This window comes from Bison bison, unplaced genomic scaffold (assembly GCF_000754665.1).
Source record: "Bison bison bison isolate TAMUID 2011002044 unplaced genomic scaffold, Bison_UMD1.0 scf7180017864370, whole genome shotgun sequence".
Lineage (NCBI taxonomy): Eukaryota > Metazoa > Chordata > Mammalia > Artiodactyla > Bovidae > Bison > Bison bison.
In genome coordinates this window covers 10,561,411-10,577,326 of record NW_011494942.1, presented here as the reverse complement: position 1 = coordinate 10,577,326, position 15,916 = coordinate 10,561,411, and the positions used below count along the sequence as shown (strand labels likewise).

At 37.5% G+C, this 15,916-nt stretch overlaps 1 protein-coding gene across 1 annotated transcript in view; it reads left to right on the top strand.

Moving 5' to 3' along the window:
- Positions 1 to 1,920: 1,920 nt before the first annotated feature.
- Positions 1,921 to 15,916, top strand: part of LMNTD1 (lamin tail domain containing 1) — a 62,005-nt gene continuing 48,009 nt past the window's right edge. Inside the window, exons 1-2 of the mRNA XM_010855997.1 lie at positions 1,921 to 1,933; positions 10,174 to 10,292. Of these exons, the coding sequence (XP_010854299.1) occupies positions 10,231 to 10,292 (62 nt within the window). The 5' untranslated portion in view covers positions 1,921 to 1,933; positions 10,174 to 10,230. The remainder of the gene's footprint in view (positions 1,934 to 10,173; positions 10,293 to 15,916) is intronic.

The window sequence follows — 15,916 nt, the reverse complement described above, 5'->3', positions numbered from 1 at the left end:
AATGAGGATAAAAATAACACAATTTTTATTGCTGTTACTTTAATTGAGACATATAAAACCCTATACTCAACAAATTCAGAATATGCACTTCTTTCAAAAGCAATAAAAAAACTTTACAAAAATAGACCATATGCTTTCCATGAGGTAATAAAATTTCAAATAAATTATTCCAAGTATGAACTCTGGCCACAGAGGGATTTAATTAAAACTTACTAACAAAAAATAACTTGAAAATCTTTATATATTTGGAAATTAAGCAACAGCTATCTAAAAAACTATGTAAATTTAAAAATACATATTTAAATAAATGATAATGAAAATACTGAATAGTAACATTTATGGAATAAAGTTCTGCCTATATTAGAAAATAAAAATATGATGTAATTATCTAAGTATCCATCTCAAATATTCACAAAAATAATAGAAAACTGAACCCAAAGAAAATTTTAAAATGTATAATAAAGAGAATCAAAAGCCAGTGCTTGGTTCTTTAAAAAGACTGAGCAAGTTAATGAGGGGAAAAATATATAGAAGAGCTAAATAACCAGTATCAGTAATGAAGAGGAGAACATCATGGATTCCACTAACATCAAAGAGACTATAGGAAAACACAGCTTACCAGAAATCAATGAGGAAGAAATAGAAAATATAATCAGCCATATAACTATTACTGCCCAGTAAGTAAAGTCCAAAATATTTCATGAATAAATGCTACACAGGACATAAGGAAATCATAATGCCAATCCTGAGCAATGGAAAAAGAGAAAACATTTACCAACTTGTTTTAAGAGACCAACATAATCTTTCTTTTCTCTTTTTGGACAAGGTAATGGCTATAATTACCTGTGTTGTACAATGTATTATTGATGCTTACTTATTTTATACATAGTAGTTTTTATCTTTTAACCCCTTTCCCCTAACTTGCCCCTCCCTCTTCCCCACTGGTAACCACTAGTTTGTTTTCTAAATCAGTGAGTCTGTTTCTATTTTGCTACATACATTCATTTGTATTATTTTTTAGATCCCACATATAGGTAATATTGTATCCCAACTCAGGGATCAAACCCGGGTCTCCTGCATTGCACACAGACTTCTGCATTGCAGGTGGATTCTTTACTGACTAAGCGATGAGGGAAGCTCATTTATGGCTGAGTAATATTCTATTGTGTGTGTGTGTGTGTGTGTATATGTGTGTGTGTGTGTATAAAACACATCTTATGTATCCATTCATCCATTCTTGGACACTTGACTTACTTCCATATATTGGCTATTGTAAATAGTGCTGCTAAGGAACACTGGGATGCATGTCTTCTTACAAATCAGTGTTTTCATCTTTTCCAGATACATACCCAGGAGTGGAATTGCTGGATCATCTGAGAGTTCTATTTTTAGTTTTTTAGAACCCTCCATACAGTTTTCCACAGTGACTGAACCAATTTACATTCCCCACCAACAGTGCACAGGTGTTCCCTTTCCCCCCACATCCTTCCCAACATTTGTTATCTGTAAACTTTTTAATGATAGTCATTCTTATAGGTATATACAATAGCTCATTGTTGATTTGATTTGCATCTCTCTAATAATTAGCAATATTGAGCATGTTTTCATGAACCTGTTAGCCATCTGTATGTATTCTTTGGAAAAATATCTATTCAGGTCTTCTGCCCGTTTTTAGTGGGTTATTTGTTTTTTGATTTTGAGTTGTATGAGCTGTTTATATATTTTTGGATATTAACACTTCGTTCATTGTCATTTGTGAATATTTTCTCCCATTCTATAGGTTGTATTTTCATTTTGTTGATGGTTTCTTCTGCTGAGTAAAAATTTAAAGTTTAATTAAGTTCCATTTGTTTATTTTTGCTTTTATTTCAGAGACCAGCATAACCTTCATACCAAAACCTGACAAGACTATTACCGGAAAGGAAGACTGCAGGTAATCCATTCTTTCCAAATTGACCCGTACAGTCAGTGCAACCCCAAACAAAATCTAAGCTGGTATTTTCACAATTGACAAAGTGAAAGTGAAAGTCACTCAGTTGTGTCCGACTCTTTGTGACTCCAAGAACTATATAGTCCATGGAATTCTCCAGGCCAGAATACTGGAGTGGGGAGCCTTTCTCTTCTCCAAGAGATCTTCCCAACCCAGGGATTGAAGCCAGGTCTCCTGCATTGCAGGTGGATTCTTTACCAGCTGAGCCACAAGGGAAGCCCATAATTGACAAGATTATTCTAAAAATTCACATGGAAATCAAAGAATCTAGAATGGTCATGATACTATTAAATTTTTTTGAAAGACTTGTATACAATACTGGGGCTTTGCAAGTGGCTCAGTGGTAAAGAATCTGCCTGCCCATGCAGGAGATGAGGGAAGATCCCCTGGAGAAAGAAATGGTAACCCATTCCAGTATTCTTTCCTAGGAAATTCCATGGACAGAGGAGCCTGTGGGCTATATAGTCCATGGGGGTCTCAAAGAGTAGGACACAACTTAGCGGCTAAAACGACAACACAAAATATACTACAAAGTTACCTTAAGATAGTGTGGTAATGGCACAAGGACACATATGCTCTTCTCATAAAATGCATCTTTCAGAGAGAGAAAATATAAATTATAATCTGAGAGAATATATTTGTAATACATAAATCCAGCAAAGAAATTTGATCTGGAATAAAGAGCGCCTATGAATCCAAAAAAGAAAAAGAAAAACACACATATTCTTACATATAAATAGAACCAAGAAACTCCTGAAATATCCTCAGTCACTCAGTTGTGTCCAACTCTTTGTGACCCCATGTACTGTAGCATGCCTGGCCTCCCTGTCCATCACCAACTCCCAGAGCTTGTTCAAACTCATGTCCATCAAGTCAGTCATGTCAACCAACGAAATATTCTGTAATTAATCTAACTATTGACATTGTTGTTGTTTAGTCCTTAAGGCATGTCCAACTCTTTTGTGACCCCTTGAACTGTAGCCCAGCAGGCTCCTCTGTCCATGGGATTCTCCAGGCAAGAATACTGGAGTGGGCTGCCATTTCCTTCTCCAGGGGGTCTTCCTGACCCAGGGAGCAAACCATCATCTCCTGCATTGGCAGGTGGATTCTTTCCACGAAGCCACCAGGGAAACCCACGTAGTGCATACTGAGAGTGTATTCTACTCCTTGGCCTGGGTTCACAGCCATCTCTGATCTGGTCTCCACTATGTATCTGACTCTACCACTGCACACTCTAGCACTGCACACTCAGGTCATCTCTCTGCCTCAGCCTATACCATGCCTATCCTGGATTTGGATGCTCGCAGAAAAAGTACATTCAGTACTGTCAAGTCACAACAAGTAATTAATATGTCTCTGTTGAGTGAATGCATGCATGAAAGAATAAAATAATATCTTCCTTCCTGTTCTCTGCTTTTCAAAATCCTATCTATCCTTTGAGGTGCACACATACTGCATATCCCATGTCTTCTGTGAAGGCTTTCCTACTAATTCTTCTCTGAGTTCTTCTAGCTCTTAACAGAACTATCCTCTGATTTTTATCACATTTTATAATGCATTATTTTTTCATACCCACAGATACTATTGTCTCATCAAAAGAATAAATTCCAGAAGAGCAAGGAACATGTCTGCAATTCATTTATATTATAAAGTATCTGTCCAACTGTCTTGTAAACAGTGGTGCTCAATATTTTTCAGAAGAAATGTAATGATCAAAAATCCAGTCCCAAAATTCAGATAGACCTGAACCCTGGCCTTGGTTCTGCTGTGTGACTCTGGGCAGTTACCTGACTGCTCTAATTGTCAGTTTCCTCATCTGTGAAAGATGGATAATATTACATCCTTAAAAGGATGCAATGAAATAATATACATAGAGTGCATGTGTGTGTGCATGCTCAGTCTTGTCTGACTCTTTGTGATCCCATGGACTGTAGCCCTGCCAGGCTCCTCTGTCCATGGGATTGTCCTGGCAAGAATACTGGAGTGGGTTACCATTTTCTCCTCCAGGGGATCTTCCCCACCTAGGGATCAAACCCACATCTCCTGAGTCTCCTTCATTGGCAGGCAGATTCTTTACCACTGTGCCACCTGGTAAGCCTATAATATACATAACACAAATAGGAAATACATGTTAAATGATAGCTAGCAGTAGTAGTAGTATTCAGTATTAATTATGGCTCTGAGTTGTAAAAGTATTCACTCTGAAAATTAACAGAGAGACAAACATGAACACAGAAGAGTAACCATAAAACTAAGGCTAATAGAACAGCCAAAGAAAATTTCCAGCATGTAAAAATGTCCAGCTTGTCTTTCTTCTACTAATCTACACATGGCCAAAGGTCTTCAGGGACTTCTGTTTCCTAACACTGCAGGAATTTTCTCATTCCATCTCAGATGTCTGCTTTCTCCCCTCTTTCTGATATACAGGGTCTCAAATAAATGACACAGGATAGCTTCAAACACAGTATTATCCACCCCAGTAATTTCTTTTCTGTTCTTAGTGAAGGTCAGAAGTGTCCTTCTCTTGCAAAAGACATAATGCAAACCTCAGGGTTCTTATACCCTTAGGATTCTCTCAATTTCTTCTCCTGTTTCATTAGCACAAGAGGAGAAAATCTGCTAAACAACTTACATTTAATTTACCGATTTACATTTGTTTATACTTCAAATTAAATGGTTAGATAGTATCACCGGCTCAATAGCAAACTCTGGGAGATAGAGGACAGAGGAACCTGGCATGCTACAGTCCACGGGGTCACAAAGAGTTGGACACAACTTTGCAACTGGATGACAACAAAAATACCTTCAGATTGTCAGGAGAATAATGAAAGCATCTTCATTTATGTATCTAGTATTCTCAAGGGATTTCTCAAGAGTAACTGATCCATCCTTAGTAAACTGTACCCCTTATTGCCACCTATTGCCATCATTATCATCAATGATGAATAATGCTGAGAGTAGCTACCACAGATAAAATTGGTTATGTGTGCCCTAACCAAGAAGGAAGGGGTGAGTCAGGATTGAAGCCCCTTCTTACCTGGATGTGCTTCCACACTGAGTTGGGAGAGGCTCCATTCAATCTTATATTTGTGCTTAACACCATAGGCAGAGCCCATATTCAGGTTTCTAATAACTCTCTTTCATACTCCTTTAATCCATGGCTACTCACACTTGTTCCCAAGGGGCACTAGTGTTCCAAGCTGTAGAGAGCAAGCGTTTGACTGTAATATTGAATGATTGCCTTTACCCTGTTTGCAAAGGAAAAATGTTAATGGATCACATATTCTCAATTCAAATTCTTTCTCCAATCATTTTTCACAAGTCCTTGTCTGCAGACACCACTTTCCTGCTTAAGGTTGCTAGTAGATGAGAGAAGAAAATGAAATTGCAAATTCCTATGAATAGGAAATCTCAAAACCAATCATTTGCTCTTGGTTGAGCACTTTGTTGGGTGATATATTTTATTTTAAGATGTTTGAGCTGGTAGTTGTGAGTTTATATGGTATCCAAATAATATAGGTACATTTCTTTTTGCTAGTAAAATGTATATAAAACTAGTGTGTAGAGGAAGTAAAAATGTATTGATTTGTATTTTTGAAAATATTTAACAAAGAAAATGTTATGCAAATAAGAGCATATGTTCTGGATCTCTGCCCTTCTGAACAAGTCTGAGATGCCCTGTCTCAGAATAGATATTTTATTCCTCCAAAGAACATGGATAGAAATGATTCATGGATAAAGGCTGAGCCTCAGTACATGTACTTATTTATTTCACATGTAATTACATGTATCTATGCAGTTATTTATGAACTGTTGCTGAAACTGATATGAATGTTTGAGGATTCAAGCCATTGTTTGACATTTAGTATCGTGTAAACAAATCTGAGTTCTTAGTATTTTTTGGCAATAGAATTTTGTGATTGGAAAGGACCATGAAGGTATTCAGAGCAAGATATCTGAAACTTGAACCTCCTAATAACTGGCCCTCTGTCCTCTCCTGTGAACACCTCCAGTAGAACCTTCATGTGACCCTGACTTCAAGGTGAAATAATAACATCTTTGTTCAAGGCTGTGTTATTTACATGTGGATCTGTGTGAAGGATATGAAGCAATACAGCACATTTTTAGACTAGCAAGATGCTTTACAATAGGAATTTGTACTATAATATGTGTGCAAATGTGAAAGTGTATCCCAGATATACAAATTCTTTGAATCATAGATGGTGGAGCAAAATCATGTTTTAAATTGCAATCTTCAATTACATGATACTCTATTTGGAAATTACAATCCATGGCCTGAGAGGGGAAGAAAACTCTCTTTGTATATACTACCTTCATTCACACAAGGCATTTTATTTATATTACTGATTTAATAAAAATCTCCTACTGTGCAAATGTTTTCCATATGGGGAAACAGAAGACCAGAGTGCATAAAGCCAGTTCTTTGTGTCTTTCAACTTTTTAAAAAATTATGGACATATAATATTTTGCCTACTTTTTTTAGATTACAGAATATGGTGTTTTTTTCTTAATCAAGGTAAAAGCTCACAATATAAAACTCAGTTATCATCATCTTATTTTGCCCTAAAAATACTCTTTCAATTTCTCATGCAAAATTCAGATGTCTTCCCAATAGAGGATATGGCCAAAGAGAAATGACACAGAATCTGGACAATGGGAGAGAGTGATGTGAGACCATAGCAAAGAGAAAGATCAGGACTGAGCTGGTTCAGGGGCAGAGAAGTAGTAAGGAGTTAGGAAGCTATTGGACAGTAATTACAGCAGAGAAACAGGGAGTAGAGTGAAGGAGATTTTGTAAGAAATGGATGTGAGACCAAATCCTGGCTCAGCCATCCAGTGGCCATATAGCCTTGGAAGAGATTTTCATCTCTCTGGACTGTCACTTCCCCAAATGGGGAGACTCCCATCTTCCAGAGCTGTGGTAAAAGGACCTGTGTGAGACTGGTGAACCTCATAAACAGTGTTTTTGCTTTTCCCTTTCGGCTCTAACTTGACTCTGTCCTTCCTGAATTAGAGACAGCCATGATGATGATATCAATGGAAGGAGTCTGTTGTTGCTATTGTTCAGTTGCCCAGTCGTGTCCGACTCTGCAACTCCATGGACTGCAGCACACCAGGCTTCCCTGTCCCTCACTGTCTCCCGAAGTTTGCCCAAGTTCATGTCCATTTCATTGGTGACGCCATCCAGCCATCTCATCCTCTGATACCCTCTTCTATTTTTGCCTTCAATCTTTCCCAACGTCAGGGATTTCCCAGTGAGTCAGCTGTTCACATCAGGTGACGGAAGCTTCAGTATCAGTCCTTCCAATGAATACGAGTCTACAACATCCCCAAATGACCTTCCCTTTTCACTACAGAGAATTTCAAAATTTATAGAAAAAAATAAACAAAATGTATAGCAAACCTCCATGTACCCATTACCTAGCTTCAACAATTACAAGTCACTGCCCATCTTTTTCATCCACAACTCCATCCACTCCCTACTTTCTGCATTATTGTCAAGCAAATCTAGACATCATATCATTTTATCTACAATGTTTTAGGATGTATCTCTAAACAAGGAATCTTTTTTAAAAAATACAGTCATAATACCATTATTGGTTGTTTTGTTGCTAAGTCATGTCTGATTCTTTTGCAATCCCATGGACTGTAGCCCACCAGGCTCCTCTACCCATGAGATTCCCCAGGCAAGAATACTGGAATGGGTTGCCATTTTTTCTACATAATACCATAATGCACCTTAAATATGTAACAGTTACTCCTTAATACTATTAAGTATCCAGTGTACTTAAATTTCCAATGTCTTTTGCATTTTTTAGTTTGCTTGAATTCAGATATAAGCTATATCCACAAATTACACAGGTTGTCTTCTAAATATCTTGATCTATTAGCTAACGTGCTCTTCTGTTCTCTGTATTTTATGTAAATTAGAAGATTCATCAGATTCATGTTGATTTTGTTATTGTTGCTACTGTTATTACCTATGTCAGATAAGTTATATCACATGAACACACCAAGTGGTACTGCCTTTGATGATGCAAATTTTTCCAACTGATGAACAACTTTTGGAAAAGGTCTAAACAAACCAATCTATAATCTTCCCTCACTGTAAATAATGCATAGTTACTTCCTGGAAAATTTGGTAAATATTAAAATGTTACAAAAATATTTTTCACTTATATGTAATACAGAGTTGGGCTTTAGACTCAGATAATTATAAATTATTTTTCATCTCCATTAATGTCTGGCAAGTCAGATGGTGCATGGGAAAATTCTTTACCAAGGAGGATTATCTGCCATGTTGTAGAAAGTCTAACAGTTCTGGATCCTGTCCACTAAATGCCAGTAGCACTCCACCAAATCTTTATGACTACTATTAATGTCCCTTCATGGGATTTCCTGATGGGTCAGATGGCAAAGAATCTGCCTGTGATGTGGGAGACCCAGGTTTAGTCCCTGGAAGACCCTCTGGAGAAGGGAATGGCTACCCACTCCAATATTCTTGCCCAGAGAATTCCATGGACAGAGGAGCCTGAACAATGTCCCCGCATATTCACAAAATTCCCTGTGATTCACTTCATCTCCTGTTGAAAACTACTGGCTTAGTTTGAGCAGCAGCAAAAGAGGAAATTGATTTTAATTGCATATATGTTCTAGCTTGGGAAGTAGATAAAGAAAACGTCTTGTGTGGGGAATAACTATTGAAACCTTCACAGTTTTAAAGCTTTTCAATCTTTTTCCCATTGGCAGATTTTTCTTTCGCCAAACAATATTGGAAAATGTGAATAGGTTTTCTGATAAAACATCATGGGAATATATGTATTTCAAGTACAAAATTGTATAATAGCTAGGAAACCATCCCCATAGGAAGATGTAAGGAAACTGGGATGGTGGCAAAAAGCAATAAATTCATTTTAATTCTTTTCTGAACATAAATATAAATTTATAAATCTCTTTGTGCTGATTTAATTGGCCTATAAGCATAATAAGGAATTTCCCTTCATCTCTGAGAAGAAGAAAATATAGTCAAATGTTTGCCCTCCTTAAGTTTACTTGTATCAGTATGTGATATACTTATTGTCTTTTTCTTTTATTAAAATAGTTACTTTCTTCATTGTCCTTTGTATTGATATTTAAATTCTACTGTGCATCATTCCAAGATGGAAACCATTTTCTAATCTAAATTAGAAGATATTTTATCATTATTCCTTGAGGCAGGAACTGTTTGTTCATAGTACCTTGATGGTTCCTGGTAATAGTAAATGCTTGTTTAAATATCTATTGAATGAACTTACTCATCTGGTAATCATCATTAATATATCTTATTACTATGCGCAATTATGTACTTTCATATGTGTTAATTGTATCCCCATGCCATTATTATTATGACACATTAAATGTGGATCTTTTACTCAAGGTAGAATCTTAATTAAGTGATCTCTTCTAAATCATATTGCTGGAATAACTAGGAGAAGAATTTAGAACTCCTGGCTTTGGTTTCATTATTTCTACCAATAGGTTTCTTTTTGCCTTCTGTTTGTGTTGCCTAGCTGTTGCCATTTCCTCAAAAAGCATTTGTCAAAACAAATGAACCAACCCTCCTACCTCCAGAACAGTGAGTAACTCCCCTCAAATTTGCATACTAGCTTTAACCCTCAGAAATTCAAAATAGGATAACAAACATTTTGATGACAAAATTTGCCTGGTAGGAGAAACGGCTCTCTTAAAAGCAAGTTACGTTATTTGATGTGCGCAAACTGCAAAACAGGTGCAGTATTAACACAGCAATTGTTCAGAGGCCGGAACTTTGTAACTATGGAGACATTACCTCATAGCGTTCTAACAGGCAGTGTCGGCCAGATGTGAAAGTTGTAATCATAAAGGTAGCTATGCTGGGTTACCGCCCTGTCTCTTGAGTTGCTTCCAGTGAGTGTTACACACCTTCATCTTGATTTATTTAACATTCTTAGCCAGTATCAGTGTTGGCTATGTCGGTACTTACACATTCACATTAGAATCCTGGCATCAGCTTGGTGAAGAAATCATAATGTCTGGAGAGTGCTTTAAGGTAGTTAGATTAACAAGTGAGGTCACTTGAAAAAGAAAATCTGCCTTGAATCTCAGTTCTCTTCATTGTCTAATGCCATAATTTATTTTTCCAGAAAAGAAAAGATTCTTGTTTTCCAGCCAGTGAGAGAGACTCAGAAACTGTTCAGGAAATGTCGGCGGTGCTGCAGAGTGGAGTCCATGAGCTAGAAGATAAGATGGAGACTCAAGCACAGTAAGAAAGTCACAAATGAGTTTCAGAGGATGAGGATGGAGCATTTGACCTTTTTGTTTCAAAACGGCTTATAAAATAGAACTAGAATTGAGTCTACAAATTTCTTAAAATTAATGATAACATACTACAGTTTCCTCAACCACTGTTTTATAATGTTTAGTCCCTGAGTAATAGAAAAATTCACCTAGACAAATCTCTATCATATCAGACCTGGTAGAGTTTCCAAAACTCATATCTAAACATGTTAAAGCAATTGGCAGACAGTTTCTTTTTTTTTTAATTTAAATTTATTTATTTTAATTGGAGGCTAGTTATTTTACAATATTGTATTGGTTTTGCCATACATCAACATGAATCTGCCACGGGTGTACACGTGTTCCCCATCCTGAACCCCGCCTCCCACCTCCGTCCCTATACCATCCCTCTGGGTCATCCCAGTGCACCAGCCCCAAGCATCCTGTATCCTGCATCGAACCTGGACTGGCGATTCATTTCACATATGATATTATACACGTTTCAATGCCATTCTCCCAAATCATCCCCCCCTTCCCTCTCCCACAGAGTCCAAAAGACTGTTCTATACATCTGTGTCTCTTTTGCTCTCTCGCATACAGGGTTATTGCTACCATTTTTCTAAATTCCATATATATGCGTTAGTATACTGTATTGGTGATTTTCTTTCTGGCTTACTTCACTCTGTATAATAGGCTCCAGTTTCATCCACCTCATTAGAACGCTGTGGTACATATACACAATGGAGTATTACTCAGCCATTAAAAAGAATACATTTGAATCAGTTCTAATGAGGTGACAGACAGTTTCTTTAAACTACTTTACTAACAGAGAACTGCTGGAGAATTTTGGTTTAGGAAATGTTTAGGAGGATGTTAAAATTACAACTCTCTGTTTTTACTACTAATGTAAATCGTTTAATCAACTAAAGCATCAGCATTTGTTTTCCAATGTTTTGTTAAAAAATGATCTTTAAGAAAAACAACCGTATGTTAATGCATATATATGGAACCTGGAAAGATGGTACTGATGAATCTATTCGCAGGGCAGCAGTGGAGATACAGACATAGAGACCAGGCTTGTGGACACAGTGGGGGAAGGAGAGGGAGGGACGAATTGAAAGAGTAACATGGAAACACGTGGATTACCATATGTAAAACAGATAGCCAGTGGGAATTTGCTGTATGACACTTGGAGCTCAAACCTGGTGCTCTGTGACAACCTAGAGAGCTGGGAGGGAGGGGACATGTGTATATCTATGGCTGATTCATGATGATGTATGGCAGAAACTAACATAATATTGTGGAGCAATTATCCTCCAATTAAAATTTTTTTAATGATCTTTAATATTACATATACAAAATTTAAACCCAATGTTACTTTGGACCTGGATGTCCTGTGTTTACTGATCAGTTCAAGTCCATTTAAAAAATATTTGTTCATACAGGTCATCTGAGAAATATTAATAATTGTTGTCAATATGACCAATGCCACATTGAAATAACATTGAAATGCTGGAATTGAATATTTATAACTACCTCTGCTTTAGTGTTAACTAGTTACAGAGGAAGCAAAATACCAAGTAAGGGCCTGAAAATTTCCACATGGGAAAGGGAAATCTAACCAAGCACCAGGAAGAAAGTCTCATCTTCCAAAAGGAGTCTAATAGGTCTGTGAGGGCAGGGTTCAAACAGTGGGCTGCCCCATGCTCATGCCTTCCTGAAATGTTTTAGCTTTTCCAAAAGTGCATGCTGCCATTAGAAACTTCTTGTTCAGCTACAAAAATAAGACCCCCCCTGTGGCCCTAGACCAGATTTCTTTGATCACAACATTTGCAAAAGCTCATTGGGAATCTTTCATGGAATTAAATTTATTTGGAAATGCATTTGTTTTACCAAAGGAAGAAAAAAAAAATCAGAGCTTATAAAATGAACATGCTGAAAAGATATAGTCAGTTGTCTTTAATGAAACCCAGATGTAAGGAACTTTGAAAGAGAAAGGTCCTTTTCCTGCTTATTCTAGACAGTGTCAGGGAAAAATTATGTCATATGATCTGTCTCATTTTAGACAGAGATGAAATGTTTGCGATTTGACAATAGACCTCTGTAGTCTCCTTTTCATTACCACCCCTGTCATACTCAAAAAGGGTGTCTTCATGGGTTAGAGCTTCTTTGACAAAAGATGAGCTGTTGGGAAGTCAGTAGAATGGCATGTGCTGAAGCTTTTTAAGGACTGCACGGTAATAATGCAGGCTTTCCAGGTGTCACTTGTGGGAAAGAACCCGCCTGCCAATACAAGAGACACAGAGACACGGGTTCTATCCGTGGGTGGGAAGATACCCTGGAGAAGGGCATGGCAACCCACTCCAGTATTCTTGCATAGACAATCTGGTGGACAGAGGAGTCTGGCAGGCTACAGTCCACAGGGTAGCACAGAGTTGGACATGACTAAAGCAACTTAGCATGCAGAGTAATAATGCAGCTGCCAATGCCATCTAATTCTTTTTTAAAGTTGCCTGAGATCTGTGCCTTGTGAGAAGGACACTTAGAGAAGTCTGATTTTGAGTAGAAAGCTCTCCAGATATATAACATTTCTGATGAAGGAACTTACCAATTATAGAATAAAACAATTGTGACTACCTCTTGGTAAACAAAGAGATTGAGAGTAACACCAGAAAGATGGCAGATTAGGAAGTTTCAGGCCTTTGTTCCCTTACATAAAGATTTGGAAAAACAAAACAGTACTGGCTCAAATAACATTATGGAAACTCTGGAAAATGAGATCAAAATAGAGATGGTGCATAGAGGCAAAACACTTAGTTCATAACTTATAGATATGTGGCCCCCAAGAAGGCAGGGCTTAGGCTGGCCATGAATCTGGTTTTTCAGAGCTAAAGGATGGGACTCCGGGACCTTGCATTAAAAACACACACAGTCACAGGCACATGGATTGCTTTGAGGTTACTGAGAACAGCCTCAATGTGAGTCATTAAAAGCAGTTGCCATAAGTCTTTTCATGAACTACCCCATGAAAATATTGTTTTACTCATAAAATGTCTGTTTGTGGTTTAGGGACTTTGTTTAAATCAATGCATACTATACTTTTTTATTTATAAAAAAGAAAAAAATCTCTTTATTCATAGTAAGATTTACTTACAGAAATAATGCCTGAAAAGTAATCCTTTCTTCTCTCTTTTGTGCTATTCCCTTCAGCATCCACACACACACACACACACACATACACAAATACACACACACGTACACATGTGAGCTGTATTTGTAGTTATTAATTTGTAGCATGTATTTGAAAGCATACATTAACTGTAGAATCTTTATAAATGCAAAACAATTAAACAACAGGAGAAAATAAAGGGAAAAGGTATAGTAAACAATGATATATTAAACAGAAATGATAATCATGTTTTTTCATGTTAATGGAAAGGGGAGATATAATACATGATGAAAGTGGGATGGATGAATTTAATTCAGAAGACCATTATATCTACTACTGTGGGCAAGAATCCCTTAGAAGTAATGGAGTAGCCCTCATAGTGAACAACAGAGTCCAAAATCCAGTACTTGGGTGCAATCTCAAAAATGAAAGAATGGTCTCTGTTCGTTTCCAAGGCAAACCATTCCATATCGCAGTAATCCAAGTCTATGCCCCAACCACTAGTGCCAAAGAAGCTGAAGTTGAACAGTTCTGTGATGACCTGCAAGACCTACTAGGACTAACACCAAAAAAGATGTCCTTTTCATCAAAGGGGACTAGAAGGCAAAAGCAGGAAGTCAAGAGATACCTGGAAAACAGGCAAGTTTGGCATTGGAGTACAAAATAAGCAGGGCAAAGGCTAACAGAGTTTTGCCAAGAGAACACACTGTCATAGCAAACACCCTCTTCCAACAACACAAGAGACAACTCTACACATGGACATCACCAGATGGTTAATACCGAAATCAGATTGATTATATTCTTTGCAGTTGAAGATGTAGAAGCTCTCTATAGTCAGCAAAAATAAAAAGACTGGGAGTTGACTATGGCTCAGATCATGAACCCTTTATTGCCAAATTCAGAATTAAATTGAAGAAAGTAGGGAAAGCCACTAGACCATTCAGGTATGACCTAAATCAAATCCCTTACAATTACACAGTGGAAGTGACAAATACGTTCAAGGGATTAGATCTGATAGAGTGCCTGAAGAACTATGGTTGGAGGTTTGTGACATTGTACAGGAGGCAGTGATCAAGACCATCCCCAAGAAAAAGAAATGCAAAAAAGCAAAATGGTAGTATGAGGAGGCCTTACAAATAGCTGAGAAAAGAAAAAAAGTGAAAGGTAAAGGAGAAAAGGAAAGATATACCCATCTGAATACAGAGTTCCAAAGAATAGCAAGGAGAGATAAGAAAGCCTTCCTCACTGATCAATGCAAAGAAACAGAGAAAAACAATAGAATGGGAAAGACTAGAGATATTTTCAAGAAAATTAGAGATACCAAGGGAACATTTCATGCAAGATGGGCACAATAAAGGACAGAAACTGTATGGACCTAACAGAAGAGATTAAGAAGAGGTGGTAGGAATACACAGAAGAACTATACAAAAAAGATCATCATGACCCAGATAACCACTATGGTGTGATCACTCACCTAGAGCCAGACATCCTGGAGTCCAAAGTCACGTGGCCCTTAGGAAACATCACTACAAGCAAAGCTAGTAGAGGTAACAGAATTTCAGCTGAGCTGTTTCTAGTTCTAAAAGATAATGCTGTTAAAGTGCTGCACTCAATATGCAAGCAAATTTGGAAAATGCAGCAGTGGCCATAGGACTGGAAAAGATCAGTTTCCATTCCAATCCCGAAGAAAGGCAATGCCAAAGAATGCTCAAACTACCACACAATTGCACTCATCTCACACGCTAGGAAAGTAGTGCTCAAATGTCTCCAAAGAAGGCTTTAACAGTATGTGAACTGAGAAATTCCAGATGTTCAAGCTGGATTTAGAAAAGGCAGAGGAACCAGAGATCAAATTGCCAACATCCATTGGATCGTCGAAAAAGCAAGAGAGTTCCAGAAAAACATCTACTTCTGCTTTATTCGCTATGCCAAAGCCTTTGACTGTGTGGACCACACAAACTGAAAATTCTGAAAGAGATGGGAATACCATACCACCTTACCTGTCTGCTGAGAAATCTGTATGCAGATCAGGAAGCAACGGTTAGAACCAGACATGAAACAATGGACTGGTTCCACATTTGGAAAGGAGTATGTCAAGGCTGTATATTGTCAACCTGCTTATTTAATTTATATGCAGAGTACAACATGCAAAATGCTGGGCTGGATAAAGCACAAGCTGGAATCAAGATTGCCAGGAAAAATATCAAAACCTCAGATATGCAGATGACACCACCCTTATAGCAGAAAGCGAAGAGGAACTGAAGAGCCTCTTGATGAAAGTGAGAGAGGAGAGTGAAAAAGTTGGCTTAAAACTCAACATTCAAAAACCTAAGATCATGGCATCTGTTCGCATCACTTCATGGGAAATAGATGGGGAAACAGTGGAAACAGTGGCAGACTTGATTTTGGGGGGCTCCAAAATCATTGCAGTTGGTGACTAC